The sequence below is a fragment of the Sinohyriopsis cumingii genome, chromosome 12 (genome assembly GCF_028554795.1).
Source record: "Sinohyriopsis cumingii isolate HCF-2022 chromosome 12, ASM2855479v2, whole genome shotgun sequence".
In the NCBI taxonomy this organism is placed as follows: domain Eukaryota; kingdom Metazoa; phylum Mollusca; class Bivalvia; order Unionida; family Unionidae; genus Sinohyriopsis; species Sinohyriopsis cumingii.
The window spans coordinates 121992224-122009381 of NC_142972.1; the positions used below are offsets into that span (position 1 = coordinate 121992224).

General features: G+C 33.2%; 1 protein-coding gene across 2 annotated transcripts in view; it reads right to left on the minus strand.

The window, feature by feature from the left end:
* Positions 1-536: 536 nt before the first annotated feature.
* Positions 537-17158, minus strand: part of LOC149787366 (protein disulfide-isomerase TMX3-like) — a 337613-nt gene continuing 320991 nt past the window's right edge. For both annotated transcript variants that reach the window (XM_089977943.1, XM_089977942.1), the window contains one exon: positions 537-13342. In XM_089977943.1, the coding sequence (XP_089834069.1) occupies positions 13203-13342 (140 nt within the window). In that variant the 3' untranslated portion in view covers positions 537-13202. The remainder of the gene's footprint in view (positions 13343-17158) is intronic.

Genomic DNA, 17158 nt, shown 5'->3' on the forward strand with positions numbered 1-17158 from the left:
CAATATTGTTTTGTCTGAGAGTATAACAGCGATTGCTCTGTAATTAGCTATAGCTCCTCTTTCCACACGAGCTCGAAAGTATGCATCAACAACATATTGTCTATCTAAATCCAGATGTTCCAGCAAAAAGTAATAGATCAGATATAAATTTATAAAATCTAGTTGTGATATTTGTAAACCAGTGTCAACATTTTGATCACGTCCCATGAATGACATCAAACGATGATATGCACGTGCAACATGATTATTCTCAAAGTTCAGTAATATGTCCTCAGCTGGTTCTTGATGTCTGTTTATCCTTAATGAAACTTCAGTAACACCAAATTTGTCAGATATCATTATACTGCGTGTTTGTGAATTTACCTGTGCAGCATGTTGGAAAGCAATAAATATGTCTGGGTCAATAAAAACCTTGCTGTGATGCAAAATGCTACATAAATAAACCATTAACAGTACTTTGTACACTATCTGTAGTCATCGTCAACCATGAACTCAATTAAATTCTCCACAAAAACTTCAGGGAGAAAGAAAGCAACTTTCTAGAATGAAATACTTTATTCAGAATGACAGATATACATTCAAGTACACAGATTGACAGATATACCTTCAAGTACACAGATTGACAGATATACCTTTAAGTACCCAGATTGACAGATATACCTTCGAGTACACAGATACACAGAATGACATATACCTTCAAGTACACAGATTGATAGATACACCTTCAAGTAGACAGATACACAGAATGACATATACCTTCGAGTGACACATACACAGAATGACAGATATACCTTCAAGTACACAAACTGAGAGATATACCTTCAAGTACACAGACTGACAGATATACCTTCAAGTATACAGATTACATATCACATAAAGTTAGGAAGAGATTTCATATAAAAACGCACTCATAAAAGACAGCACAGTGTAAACCTCTTAACACATTAACCCCTAGTGACGAGTTTACGTGGCAGGAGGTAGTAGCCTACTGCCGAGCTCTGTAGCGTCAAGGTCAGGTATGATACACTAAAGTGGAAGTTCTAGTTGTACTACAAAATACAGAGGGAAAAACCTAATTTTTTGGACGATTTTTTTCCACCCAAAATTCGCCTGTGGTTGGAATCTGGTTTTGTGTCTGGATTTTAGACTTTTTGGTCTCAGATCTAAGGCAGACTGGTATGAACTGCAAACAGACAGATGAACCTTTGCAAAAAGAAGGATAAGATGGGCATTTGGAATAAAGAGTGGTCTTGATACGAAAATAATGGTCCATTAAGCAACTAAAAAAAACACCTTTTACCCTTCTGCTCATGTGCAAGCCACATAGCCAAAGAAAAACGATGTTTCTAACACAACTAGGCATTATGTTATTGGAAAATCACACTGAAGTTGATTTATTAGGATTTATTCAGAAATAGCTTTCAAAATGTGTTTCCTACTCGAATTTCAGGCAAAAACAACAAAAACCTCCAGGGGTTAATGTGTGCATTTTGATGATGTCACCAAATTTGAATATTCCTTGTGCATTTAATCACTTGTGCATCGACACTGCACATAAATTACAAATTTAGCCATTCCTTAATGATTTGTAAAAAAATTAAAAAATCCTTGTTAACACATTAACCTCTGGTGACAAGTTTACACGGGAGGAGGTAGTAGCCTACTGCCAAGCTCTGTAGTGTCAAGGTCATGCATGATACACTAAAGTGGGTGGTATTATAGAAAGGTAGACAGATGTAGCTCTACAATGATACCAAATAATTTGGAAGTTCTAGTTGCACTACAAAATACAGAGGGAAAAACTTCATTTTTGGACCCGATTTTGTGTATGGATTTTAGACTTTTTGGTCTCAGATCTAAGGCAGACTGGTATGAACTGTAAACAGACAGATGAACCTTTGCAAAAAGTAGGATAAGATGGGCATTTGGAATAAAGAGTGGTCTCGATATGAAAATAATGGGTCCATTAAGCAAAATAACCCACAAAAACCTCCAACTTTTATGCTTCTGATCATATGCGAGCCAAATAGCCAATGTAAAATGATGTTTCTAACACAACTAGGCATTATGTTATTGGAAAATCACACTGAAGTTGATTTATTAGGATTTATTCAGAAATAGCTTTCAAAATGTGTTTCCCACTCGATTTTCAGGCGAAAACGACAAAAACCTCCAGGGGTTAACGTGTTACCAGTAGTAAATTTAAACTAACAAATGCTATCTTGTTCATATAAATCAGAACCTAGCACAGCACAGAAGTTTCAGTTCCTACTGGTTTTTTAACACGTGTATCCTTTATCAATATTTCATCAATAGTAAATAAATTGCACATAGGTTTTTATCTTTTATTTAAATCATGCAAGTCATTTACATTGGACCACTTATTAATTCAATCACTGAAGAAAAGATATTTCCAAGAATATCATCCGTAACTGGTACAATAGTTTAAAATTGGGCCACCATCTAAAAAACTTTGTGTTTATGTGCATATTCATATGTCTGTGTGTGCGTACATGTGTGTTCATGTGGTAGTATGGGCAACATAAACAGTCACTTTAAATACATATCTGGAAAATATACAACATTCAATTTCTTATTCAAATGTAAGTTCAAAATGTTCTGACTGTGTCAGTCATCCAGACATTGGACATCTAATTATCTATAGCTAATACAACAAGGCTTTTACATAATGCCTGGTATGCACAAATCAGTTGTGTTATATAACATTAGCAAGACTTGTTAAGCCAAGTTCCCTCAAGTTTGACTGAAATATTAGCAACAGACAATAACTCTGAACTAACATAACTTTAAAATAAAGTCCCCTCATGACTGACAATACAGTGGAACCCCGCAATAACACAATAATTGGGTCCAAAATATTGGATCGCGTTAGTAGTGGGGTCGCATTAATGCGGGGTTTTACAATATTTTACTTTTTTCAGAGAACAACGCATTGGCACACATACGTCTATTCATGTCTAATGTATATGATGAACAGGGTATCAACACCATTTACTATTGTGTCATTGTGGCATGCAGTTCATCCATAATGCATATAATTCCATTGAAAAATTGCAGAGATTTACAACATTCAATAATTTTTTCCCTAGATCATTGTGTCTGAATTCAACATCTAATATACACCATGAACAGAGAATCAACACCGTTTACTTGCCGTCTGATATCGTACCGTCGGGGCTTGCAATTAATCCATAATATATGTAATTCCATTGCAAAAACTGCATACATATTTAAGCTATTCAATAATTTTGTCACAGATCATTATGTGTCTGAATTCAATGGGAAAAATTAACAGCAAAATTAGGTTAAGAAAGACAAAGCATGTGTATGGTTCATTACATTCCAGTGTCTATGAATGGTGTCTGTACAAATTTCATACTGCTAAAATTTTCTCATATGTGTTTCCATGTACATTTATCCATTGTAAATTTCTAATATTTAATGCTTGTATGCCTATTCTATTGAACAACTACAGCAATAAAGTTAACAATCAACACATGATTTCAATGTGCATTAACTTTTACTTCAGATTTTGGGAATATCGAAAGAAACATGTGAAAACTACTATGCCAATCATTGTGCAAAGTTCTGAGAACGACTTGCATTTGTGAACTTGCTTTTTAATGACGGTAAAATATTTTTATAATAAATAGGAAATTAATAACGAGTTCATAAGCAAACACCATACACATGTAAAACCCGAGAACTAAGTGCAGTAGGTCTGCAATCGTCATGAGTCACTTTTATAAAAAATTTAAGCTGAACGCATGTACAATTTCATACCCTTTCAATTTCCGGTTAATAAAGCGGCCATTATTTACTGGTTAACTGACTGCATCTAATAAAACCACCAAGCCCAGCAAACATGTTGGCGGCTTTGGTTTTTTGAAGTTTATTAAATTATGAGAATCTTTTATCAACCACCGCATTGTCTACTGCTTGGTTGTGTATGCAGTTAAAGAAGAAACACATGTCGGCTATTGTTTGAGCAACGATTGTATACAGACTTATTTGAAGACAATCACAAAGACGATTTACTGGCTTTACTCATGGATCAGTAATAAGTAACATTTGTGATAATGTTTATTCTGGCATAACACTTCAAGAACCTGGTGAAATTGTTAAATTTCAGAACCTACGCCACGATCGTATTATATTCAAATTCATATATGAACTCTTCCCCAAAATGATAATAAATGTTTTACACATTATTTCTTGTACTTAAAATTTTTTTTCTTCCTCAGTATGAGAAAAATACACGTACATGAATTTAAAATTTTAGGAGGCATGCCAAGATAAATATTATATTCGAATTCATTCACGAACTCTCCCCCAAAATGATAATACATTTTTCATACACTATTTCATGTACTTTGAACAACAAATATTTTTTCATGTGTCATTGAATATATGAAATTTCTGGAGCCATGCCACAACTGTGTTATATCCGAATTTGTGTTATCACAGGGCACGTTATGGCATGGTCGCACTGTAACACTGTCTGCACAAACCCAATGACACCAAGGGTCGGTCATATTTTGGAACAATCAATTTAGCTATTCTTTTTTATGAAACTATTGATAAATTTATTAAGACTGCTTTAAATTTTCTAATTTAGTTTTGAAAGCAAGGCTTTACAAGTTTTTAGCAAATTATAACTTGTAGTGGCAGTGGTGTTATCTAAGATGTAATGGGAGGTAACTCACTCTGAGGAGTGTGAAACTGCTCCTAAACAAAATGTCTGATATACAACAAATTGACTGTCTTGTGGATCATCAACTTAATGTGAGCACCAACTGACCATCCCTTAAATCTGTTTTCAGTAGTTTGAGTAATACACAAGTAACATGTAGATGAATTTCAGTCATCCCCGTCTCTATACATCAATTCATACTATATATAATGTATTCATACCAGATTACAATAAATCCAAAATATAGTTCACAATATCAAAGTACAGGTGGTCAACAGTCTCATCATCTGCTGTCAGTTAATTTGCATCATATTTTTGTGCTGCATATTGAACCAGCTTTCCTAACAGTGTGTAAGAATATTTATCCAAAACCCAAAATAAAAATTTGGAAACAATGTGTACTGATTTCATGAACACACTATAGCTGTATAAATACCAGATAAATACACATGGAATCATTCCCTCTTCCCATGATTTGACACAATTTATTAAAATCTCTTAGAATGTTTGGCCAGACTTATTAGACTGGTATGCGCAAAATATCACATACTGTTATCTTAGAATGTTTTGTCAGACTTAATATACATGTGCAAACTATCATATACTGTATTCTGAATATGTTTTGCCAAACATAACAGACTGGTACATGGAAAATATCACATACTGTATTTTTAGAATGTTTAATTAGACCTCATAGACTGGTACAATGAAATTTTCACATACTGTATTCTTAGAATGTTTGCCCGGGAAAATATCACATACTGTATTCAATGTAATAACTATACTGTGTATTTAACAATTATTTGGAAATTTTGAGGCTTAAGCTTTTCGTAATGAGTGCATACCATCAAATATTATTAAAAAAATGCCCCCATTACAAGTATGCAAATATTTGAAGACTTAGCTTCCTTTGTCTCATTTGGATGCTCTCAACTTCGGAGGTAGGTTGTCATTACCAATATGGTTATGCTGAACAGACAAGACAAATTTTGAGGCTAATTCAGTTGATTACATAGTAATGAGATACCCCCAATGCAACAAATTACTGCTTACTGACCAGGCAAATTTGTCCTTGATAAACACCATCAACAGTGTCAATGAGTACACTCATATGTGCTAAATGTATCTCACATGGTTTTCTCACATGAGCAAACTGTATTCCATATATCATTATTTAGACAACGGATATTATGTAATCTCAAACCTACATGAGAAATTCCAATCAAGAACAATAAACACAAACAATCTAGCTACTGACTATAAATCCTGCATCAAGCATAGTGTTCATTGTGTCTCAGCTATTGAAACTTCCAGTCAAAATAAATTTATGTCTGATAAATAGCAATCATATAATTTATATTTCTTTTGTTAACTTTTTAAGGCTGTGTATTTAAATTATAATAACAAGTACAGTGACTTCATGTCTGGTATAGAAAAGTAGGTCAATCATGCAGACTGTCGATTGCCAAACTTTATGAAGGAAACAAACCATGTAAAGACCTGACAGAATTTAAGCTAATTTTTCCATCTGGCTCTAAAGAGAACCATTTCCTTAATACAGATTGAGAGATTCATGATTTAAATCTTTTAAAATGACTTTATAAGTGGTAGTCAATATGTTATACACTGGTATTTTTGTATGGTATACATTTGTTCTGTATAATATATATTTGTATTGTTTTTGATTATTAAAAAGAAATGGTATAAACTTGTTTGAAAAGTAATTTATTTGATTTTCTGTTTTCTTTTTTGTTTCTGCCTAATTTAGATTTGTGTATAATTTGATCGAACAATGACAAGAATTTAGGAATCGCGAGTTGCTGTAACACTACCTCTCTCTTTTGACTTGATTATTGTTTGTTTATGCATTATTGCATTGGACATTTTAAATCAGTGCACCAGTAATTACGTTTTTACTTTGACTTGAAATTGTAAATACCTAACTTATTAAAATGTAAACCCAGTATGACAACACAATGAACAAACAATACGATTTGATGCTAATACCGTAAAAGCTGATTTGTAGTTTGCTTTGATGTAAGCGACCTTACATCATATCTGTCAACTTTAACGCTGATTATTACATTGTGCCTTCGATTTTCATTTCTTCTAAACAAGAAAAGTCCTACATGTTCTGTTGTATCACCTGTGAATTACTGTTGTGACAAAATAATTACTTTACTATAAAGAATTCGCTTCTTCACTAAATAGAATGTTAAGTTTAAACATTATTCATGTAAATTAATCATTTTTTTTACCTCTACATTATTACAAAACTAAAAATTAAACTGGAACAAAAAAGTAAACCATAACAATAAAATCATCCACAATTAATTTCAATCCCAAGAATGATCACTATGAATGCTGTAACTCCATATGCTATAACGCCATTCCCACCAAAGAAACTTAACACGAGTGAACACCTGGCATTTTTATACCGTATATACCAAATAATTACCGTTGTTCAATTAAAACAAGGAATGAAAATAAATACCACGCAGCAAATGTGTCCTCAAAAAACTAATCCAGAATACATGTTTTATAATGAACAATACTAAATGCTTTATGAGTTGACAGTAAGGGAATAAGGTCAGATATACAAAGAGGGGAAGATAGTTGCCACATGTACGGCACAATGAGGCTAGCTATTTTGGTACCTTTAGTTAAAAAAACTGGAAATCCTTTATTTGCCATTCAATTTCTGGTGCTTGTGTAACACACAATAGTGTAGTACGTGGTTTCTTTGAATTACAGTGGAGGGCCAATCATTTTCACAAATAGTTGCATGGATAAGGATTAACTTTTAACTAGTCATGCTGGCTTTCTTGCTTCTTTATTTACGACTAATCTTTGGTTATTGTGCAGTTTGCCCACAGCTAACCAGAATATGAAAATAGGGCATGTCCTGGGGGAAAATAGTGCATGTCACAGTGAGAAACGGCGAGTCTTTTTGCAAATTACATGCATATTGGACCAGGAAAATCGATCAATATTTAGTGAAAACAAGGCTTTAAAAATGCGATGAAAAACCTCCCAATTTTAGGTCCCAATCTTTATTTTTTTTAATCCAGTCTCCCTACTTGGCTTTTGAAAAGTTCATAGGTATGCCTTTGACCCTGTTTGATAAAACTATGGTAATCGTGCTAATATTAAGGAATAAAAGTCAATTACACATCAATGTACTTGTATAGTCACCAGCCAAAATTCCCTCTTATCATAAGCTAGTTTCAAGGTTTTAATGATTAACTGGCCTGTACTTCTGTCGCAAAACCAAAGAAATTTGCCGACTATCAACACAGGAGATGCAGAAACATCACGCTTTCCATTGAATGGAAAGTTGTTTTTTCAGCTAAAACACAAAACTAAAATTGATTGATGTTGATCTTAGTTGAACTAATTGAGAATTTTAGCCTTTATTATTACCACTTTCGTGAACATGTAAATTATGCTGGTTACGTGCCTTGTACAATTAAACGTAACTTTTTAAAAATATTACCTCCATTTGTAGGATCGCTTATATCATTGAAAATGAGTAACTCATGAGCGCGTGATTCAACTTAAATGAAACAGTTATTAAGGACTAGCTGAAATGTTATCTGGAAGAATGCAGTTTGGTCGAAACAGTGAATAAAGCAAAAATCTGCATCTAATATGTTTTGGAATAAGTAAGAATTTAAGTGATGCTTTGCATTGTGCAAGTACTGTACATTATAGTTCAGCATGGTCTCCCTGGAAAACTCAACCGGCCCGTAAATTATTAAGTCTGTATTTACCTTTATTTAACTTGTGTTGGAGAAATCAGAAAACATGCACATGCAAAATAATAAAAAAATCAATCATAGTACTTTATAACAGTTTAATAATTGTCAGGTCACCGAAAGTTACTTCATTTTACATGCCTATGTCTTAGGACACAGAAAAAAATCATTGTTTCATGTCCCAAGATTTACAGCCATTACAGTAGTCAACAAAAGGACCTAAAAACTGTCAAGTTTAGATACTGACCCGCGTATAAGCCACCACCCCCTTCTTACAGGCCTTTATTTTTTCCTAAATTATTTGGCTTATATGCAAGTATATACGGTAATATATATCTGTATTTCTTTCAACTATATGCAGAGATTACCAAAAATATGACACATTATAAAACAAACTGTAAAGGGACACTATGAAACATGAGGCATCTTAATTATTTTCAAAAATATTTTTGTCATGGTCCATAAAACTTGGGACACAAAATGAAAGTAATATTTTTGGTGTCCTATGAGTTTTAGAACACATGAAATTGTTTCTTTATTTTGTTTTTCCAAATTGCTGTATTTTATACTGATTTACCAGTTGTTAGTGGACTACTTCCATTACTGAATAAATTTAAATTTAAAACAAATTAGGTTAATCTGAAAGATCAATGAAAAGGTTAAATTTTCACCTGTTTTCTTCGTACATGTATTTCTATTTCAAATAAAGATTGTTTATTAAGTTCTCGAATACATTTTCTCTGTAAGAATGTTTAAGTTGAATTTTTGAAGGCCAAATTCCTAATTGTTACATAATGCTCTGTTATAATATTCCTTTCTTAGAATGTTTACCTGCTTTGATTTGTGTGGTCCCAAAAAAAAAATGTTTTAAATTTTGTTTTTAATCACTGGACATGTCATAGCCTGGTTAGCAATGTGTGTCATTTAAATAACAAAGGTGTAATAAAAGGTAAGAAAAGTGTAAACATTACCTCATTCATAATCAGTATTAAATTTAGAAGCACATGTTTCAACCAAATCATTTAAAAGAAATTCCGTTTGTACTTTTTGACTAAATAATTTAGAGATATCCTTTTGAATAATTAGGCACTGCTTGAAGCAATGTGTTCCAAGAAGTCATTTTTGTTTTGAGATCATTGTCTTCATTTTGAGATCAACATATCAATGCTTTAATCCGAACATATTTCACGGGCCTTCATGAATCAGTATGTTATTAATTGTACATGGGACAACATTCCCATGGGCTGTATTGGAAACGGTTTTGCTAAAGTAAGCAAACAGATGTCATTATCAGTAATAACAATGATGATAATGATATTCCCGTTGGTTACTGCACGTGATGAACTACACTTGTTTGGGTCTAGTACTCAGGATGTTGATTTCTTAAATTATGTTAATTCTAATAGTCATATTGCAAAATAAGTAATTGCCAGGAAGTGACTGATTTTTCTGCTAAATTAAGTGACAGGATTGGTGATGTACCAGCTGTTATTGCCAGATCCAACCTGGTTCAATACAGCATCATGTACATTACACACAAACTCTGACTGACACACTGGATTTTATTAGGAGCATGTCACTAAAAATGTATCAGCAAAAAATCTCAGATTAATGAAAAAACATGATTGCTGACAATTTTGCTCAAAGTGGTACATGTATAGTGACAATTCCGTTCAAGCTGGTACATGCACAGTGCCAATACATGTACCGTAAGCTTAGGCTATTCATTCTGTCCACTGATTAACACTATGTGGTGATACAAAAACAGTGATAAAGGAAGTCTTTGTTTATTTGAATATCTTCAGACAATGTGTTCACTCACAGTGCCCATTTTTATTTCCTACAATGGACTGTATTTTCAAAAGTATGAAATCAAAGGTACATTAAATGCTATTGACTGGTTACAGAATTATTTATTAAATGTACATCTAATGAAAAAAGTAAACAAATAGAACCTGTCCCTCAATAAATTAAATCATATTTCATGCAAGGAATTAAAACATGCATAAAATAAAAATAAAATATACAGCCTGGTAAAATAAATAAATTTCTTACATGTCACCTATAGTTACTGTAAATACTGAATTTCCTTTCATAGCATTACTGCCACATGTATCTTCTGCTAAGGAAAGATAAAAGATGAAAATCAATACTGAGTATTTAACTTCTTTTTTTAACTGGTTAAATATTTTCATAATTTGATAGCATTTCAATAATAATACTAATAATAATATTAATATCAAGGCCCCTTTAAATGAGGATATCATTTTCAATGGCACCATATTTCATCATGACATATTTCATCATGACAATAATAATAATAATAATAATGATTATTATTATTATCATTATTAAGCTACGAACAACAACAATTAATGATGAAATAAGGTGCCCTTTTAAGAATGATAGAATTCAAAGTAACTTGTATCAAATTTAAAGTTTCAAGTACCCTTTTTTGAGTTTTAATTTGGAATATGACTACCATGCTTTTTTTTTACACTGGGGTAAACACTCAGTATTATTGGACAATGACAACCATTTACTATGGCTATGATGCTAAAACCACACCGATAATAACTTTGCATTGCATTAGTCAACTATTAGAGCTTTGTGCATTATTACATCAAAACCATTACCAGTCTCTAGTGCTTACAATATTTTCTGCCTTGAAAATTTAAATACCACATTCATTCAAATGTGATATGATACTGCAACCATGCCAATTGTTCATCATTTGCACTGAATGACCTTGTTACACCATCACATCACCTCAAGTATACTGAAATTTTAAATTGACATAAAAAGAAGTACACACTGGTTTCAAATCATACACATCCCTGCACTGATCTTGATAACTGCCTACAAACATATTTTAAAAACAGACTAATGCTTTAAACATATTTGAAAATAAATATAAGTGTTAGCTTGTTCTGATTCAAGCGACCTTTAATACTGACATGTATACTCAGCTACGATAATTGTTGTAATATTCTCACTACTCAACTGATCAAAAGTGCACACCTTTCTCAACGGTCTATGACTTGATTTATTAATATCAATTTTTGGGAGGTGGTTGGGGTGAATTAGAGTACCACGATCATGAACCATGTAGTATCCCTCCAAACATTCAGACTTTAAGAGAGTTAATTGGTTTGCAATGTACAAAGTTGGCATTACCTCTTGACAAAATTCAATCTTCTCAAGAGGAATTTTCAGGGTGTCAAACATAAAATTGGTTTGGATATATTATCACCTGAGTATTCCAACAAATAAAATCAAAGTAAAAAACAACCAACTTTGCAAATTAACAGGGAATGAAAAGCAAGTTAAAATTAAAATCAAAAGCCCTTCCCACAAAATTGATAATAATCTAGTCTTATCTTTATTCAACAATTTAGACTATTAATTATTTTAGGTTGTAATAATTATTTAATGAATATATGATAGTCATGTGAATGTATGATGGTTATATTACAATTCCTACTCATTGTTTCATTACGATTTACAAATCCATGAAAATGTATAACCAGACTGCATCTGAGGTTTTCACATAAATTTGGAATGCATTTTATAATAAATTCTTATTAATTCCTGCCAGAATATTTTGTGTTCAATACTGATTTGACAACCTAATAGGAAAGTGAGACCTGAAATATGACTTACAAAACATTTTAATACAACATGTCAACATTCATGATTGTGTTGTCACTGCAGCCACAAAAAGACATGTAAATTTATTACCTGCCTACCAAGACAAGATAATGAATTTTAGTAAAATTATATCATACTTGAGAATTAGAGAACATTAACAATGGTTTAGCTGCTGCAAATGTATCAATGTGGCAGCAGAATCAGAAAAAACAAATACCATCTACAGTAAAACCACTTTTAAAGTTATAAAATCCAAAAATAATAGGTAATTTTCCAAGTGATGACAAATACTTAAAAAAAGTATTATGCAAAGAACTTGTCATTTTCTTTATGTTACAAAGCATAATTATGACATTGTAAATCACCATATTTTAGTGCCATGTAGTTTTTGTCCACTCGTTAATTTGAGCATATTGGCAACACAGAATTTCAGCCAATTACTAAAGGGCAATGTTTTGGCAGTAGTTCTAACTTATTTGATGTGCTGCATAATACAAGACAAACTGAACTGTGGTTGTGTTCTAGTACAAAGGATTCTCATGCAATGTGAACAAATGCCAAAATCATAAACAAAATGTCAATAAATAATGTCCACCTGCCTACATGTATTATATCCTTAGAAACATGGCCATCATGAAACTGTCAGTGGCTACAAATATTCCAATCCCATGCAAGTGTTAGAATTTATATCATATTCATCCAATAACTTTGCATGTAACAGACAATTAATATGCTTGCTAAATGGAAAATTTCTTATGATTTACAACGTCACAATGAAATCAAACGTTTAGACTGTTTATTATATTTGACATTTGATTAATGAAGGAACAAATTACTTTATCTCACATATGAATGTACTTTCTTACTTAATTTCAGTCAGTGTATCATAACTTTAATTGGCACAGTAAGAATTAGAAACCTATTTTAGAAGAAACTGACATCTAGTCTGAGGGATATCATTTTATGAACACATTATCTAAGCAAATTCTAACATCTGTCCTGTCTTTCATTTGCCACTTAGCATGTATCATTATATGATGGATACAAAATTGATTTTATCATTTAAAATTTTTATCCCATCAATCTTTGTTCTCCACCAGGTCTTTCAATCGCCTTCTAGTGCCACCTGTATTCTCTAGAGTTGTTTGCTGTTTTCCACTTGGTGTCTCTTTCAAGCCCAGCTCTTTCTGTTTAGCCTCAGACTCTATGACCTCCGATACTGGAAAAATAATCATCATGTATACAATATTGAAAACAGGATATCAAAGAAGTACTAACTTCATTTAAGGATTGTGAAATATACTGAATACCTTATATGATATTCAAGACTTTGCAGGTGAAAAATCAATATTATTCAATAAATTTCATAAATTTAATATAAAATCTCCACAAAAAAAGCCAGTCCAGATCTTTTAGCCTTGTGGTATGTGCACTAGCTGAGAGACAAACTACAGTACTGCCCGTTTACCTTGACATCCTCGGGCCTGAAGCAATACTGTTGACATTAGTGTCTGTCAAGATAAGTTGGGGTGGCTATAAAAAAATCAAAATTTAACATACAAGTGAAATTTGTTATCAGTGCATAGGATTTACACTTTGAGAAAGTAAACAATACAAATTTTGATTAAATTAATACAAAACCAGTTTCAAATACGATAGCATATTGAAAACTTACATCTGTGTTACCTTTGTGTTATACAATCCATAATGCATGATGTATACAGTACATGCACTTGAAAAATCCATGAATTTGGCTATAGGTCACATGTTAAAAAATTCCTGTATCAGTCACATACCATATACAAACACATCTATACAAAAATGGTAGTCTTTTTTTATGCACTGTGTGATCTATTGTCAACCAACATGTGTCACTAAACAATTAATTACGATATAAATTGTCCCCAGCAGCACATGGGTGTTAATTGTTACAGTATTTAATGTTATGTACTTAAATTTACCTAGATTTTGGGCTGCCCAAGTGCCTCAGACAACAAACATATACTTCTTAAAGAGACTACCAAGGGAAAGAGGCTACTCACAGGGAAAGAGGCTACTCATAGGGAAAAGAAAACCTGTCAAAAACTTTTGTATTAATTAAACACAAGTAAAACTTGCAATTTTGTAAAACACTCACAAGCTTCAGAATAGAATAAAGCATATAATTAGGTTTATCCTGCACAAAATGAAAACTGCATGACACAGTAAATTTGTTCCAATCACTGTTAACTTTGTAAAATGCAACAATTGATAAGATTTCATGTTGTTGTTGTAGGGTTTAATGCCATTTTTCAGCACAAGATAGGATATACATGGCAGAAAGTATAAATGGTGGAGGAAAAACCCAGGAAAACTCTAGAAAAAAACCCACTGGCCCATAAGAAGATACCGGCAATCTTTCTTATATACCCACCCTGGCTGAGCCCAAGACTCAAATCCACGCAGACAGAGGTGAGATGACAGTGATTCGTAACGGTAAGCACTTTAGACCATTTGGCCACTTGTGGTTTGGTGAGAACTTCTTTTGATGAAGGGTGTGTTGTTTTTAAAAAAGGCTGTAGCTGGCTTGTTTTGATGTAGGGTGCACACACTATTGAAGTCACCACAAAAACAAAAACAAACCTCTGAAAACCAAACAGGCTCATCTGTTAATGCAATGGCAGTGTTAAAGCCTGCCAGGAACACCAAATAATTGAAGAGCAAAGTATGGGTCACAACAGGCATCTTGTTGACATAAACGATAAGAAAACAAAGAATTTGTTCAAGTTGGAACTGAGAGCTTATGTCAATATGTACAGTTATTTTTTTATCTTGCTGTTGAAATAAGCATGACAAATTAGGTAGTAATAATATATCACGGAGTAAGATTGTACTTCTATTCCTGATGGCAGTGGCTGTAATTTGGGTTCTATTCCATTAAGCTCCTACCCTGTGTGACTGTATGACTAAATACTATGCATATTCAACACTGAAAATATCTGACTGGTTCCTGAATTGTCATGCAAATATCTTATATTATTATATACAGTGGTATCCCTTTTTCAAGGCCATGCATTTCTACAGCAGGGAAATGGCCTAATAAGAGTGGTGGCCCTTCCAAAGATGGATCACACCGATAACAATATACAAAATATGAAATGCAAAACAGATTTTAAACATAATTCTTTCCTTCACAAATCACAAAAAATATTATGAAATCAATATGATAAAACTTTATCAATGTTGAATAATCAGCAATTGTGGTGAAAATCCCATGTCGACATGATTATAGAAAAGGTGGTACAGAACCACCTCGTCAGTAAAATCAGGGTACAAATATATAGTTGTAACTATCCCTATCTGTCTATTCCAGTTTCTGACTGTGGTAGAATTAATATTGATGATGTGGTTTTGAATCTCTCTAACATCAAATTTTACATTGGTGATCAAAAGTTACTTCCCTTTTTGTTCAGTCAAATTGCTTTTCCCTTTCATTCTAAACTGAGAACAATTTCACTTTGTGCAACAATTTACTCCTGTTATTTGTAATGTGTACTTTTTTTTAACAAGATGCTCATTATTTACAAAGCTAGTGAGCTGGTCACGTGATCAACTCATTTTAGTCTGGTAGCCTTGTAAAGTACTGGTATAATGGGTAATTAAAAATAGAAAAGCAACATCAGTGAAGATACTGTTTTTACTTCCTGGCAACTGGATTTCATGCTGACTTGATCTGAACAATACTGTGCTTCTCAGTGATTTGCTTTTGTTATCTTGATAATTATTGGTGGTATTAATAGCCAGTAATAATCAAGGTGACAAAAACTTAACATCTAAGGAACATATGATCGTGTAAGGATAATCAAATTACTTAACTCACTGAATGGATTAAAATGACTTTATTAGCATGTTGGGACAAATGTCCATGTATTGAATTTAGACATCAACAAATTTACTACTATGTGTCTGCTTGTGAGGGGTAAATTTGTCAGTTTTTACATCAATATCCTGCCTAGAAGGGTGGCCATACTTGAGGGGTGACTGGTGGTCTGGGTGGCTATTGATTGGAGGGCAATGTATTTCATAATGAGATACTGAACTGTATATATGGGAGAAAATTGTTATCACCACATAAGTAATACTGCTTTCATCACCACAGTGGCAATACTGCTTTCATCACCACAGCATCAATGTTGCTTATATCACCACTGCAGCAATACTGCTTTTATCACCCCTGTGGCAATACTTCTTTCATCACCACAGTGGCAATACTTCTTTCATCACCACAGTGGCAATACTGCTTTTATCACCACTGTGGCAATACTGCTTTCATCACCCCTGTGGCAATACTTCTTTCATCACCACAGTGGCAATACTTCTTTCATCACCACAGTGGCAATACTGCTTTTATCACCACTGTGGCAATACTGCTTTCATCACCACTTTGGCAATACTGCTTTCATCACCACTGTGGCAATACTGCTCTCATCACCACTGTGGCAATACTGCTTTCATCACCACAGCAGTAATACTGCTTTTATCACCACTGTGGCAATACTTCTTTCATCACCACTGTGGCAATACTGCTTTCATCACAACAGCGGCAATAATGCTTTCATCACCACAGCAACAATACTGCTTTCATAACCAGTGGCAATACTGCTTTTATCACCACTGTGGCAATACTTCTTTCATCACCACTGTGGCAATACTGCTTTCATCACAACAGCGGCAATAATGCTTTCATCACCACAGCAACAATACTGCTTTCATCACCACTGTGGCAATACTGCTTTCATCACCACAGCAGCAATAATGCTTTCATCACCATGGCAACAATACTGCTTTCATCACCACAGTGGTAATACAGTAAAACCTTTCTTCAAAGACCACTACTATGAGAGGCCAAGTCTTGAGAAAGTAGGTCCTCAAAATGCAGATTGATCAATTATATAGCGTTTATAATCTGTAATGAGAGACCAGAATTTTGGGGCTGAGAGGATGGTCTTTCAAGACAGGCTCTACTGTACATCTTTTGGAACAACTTTCCTTTCCC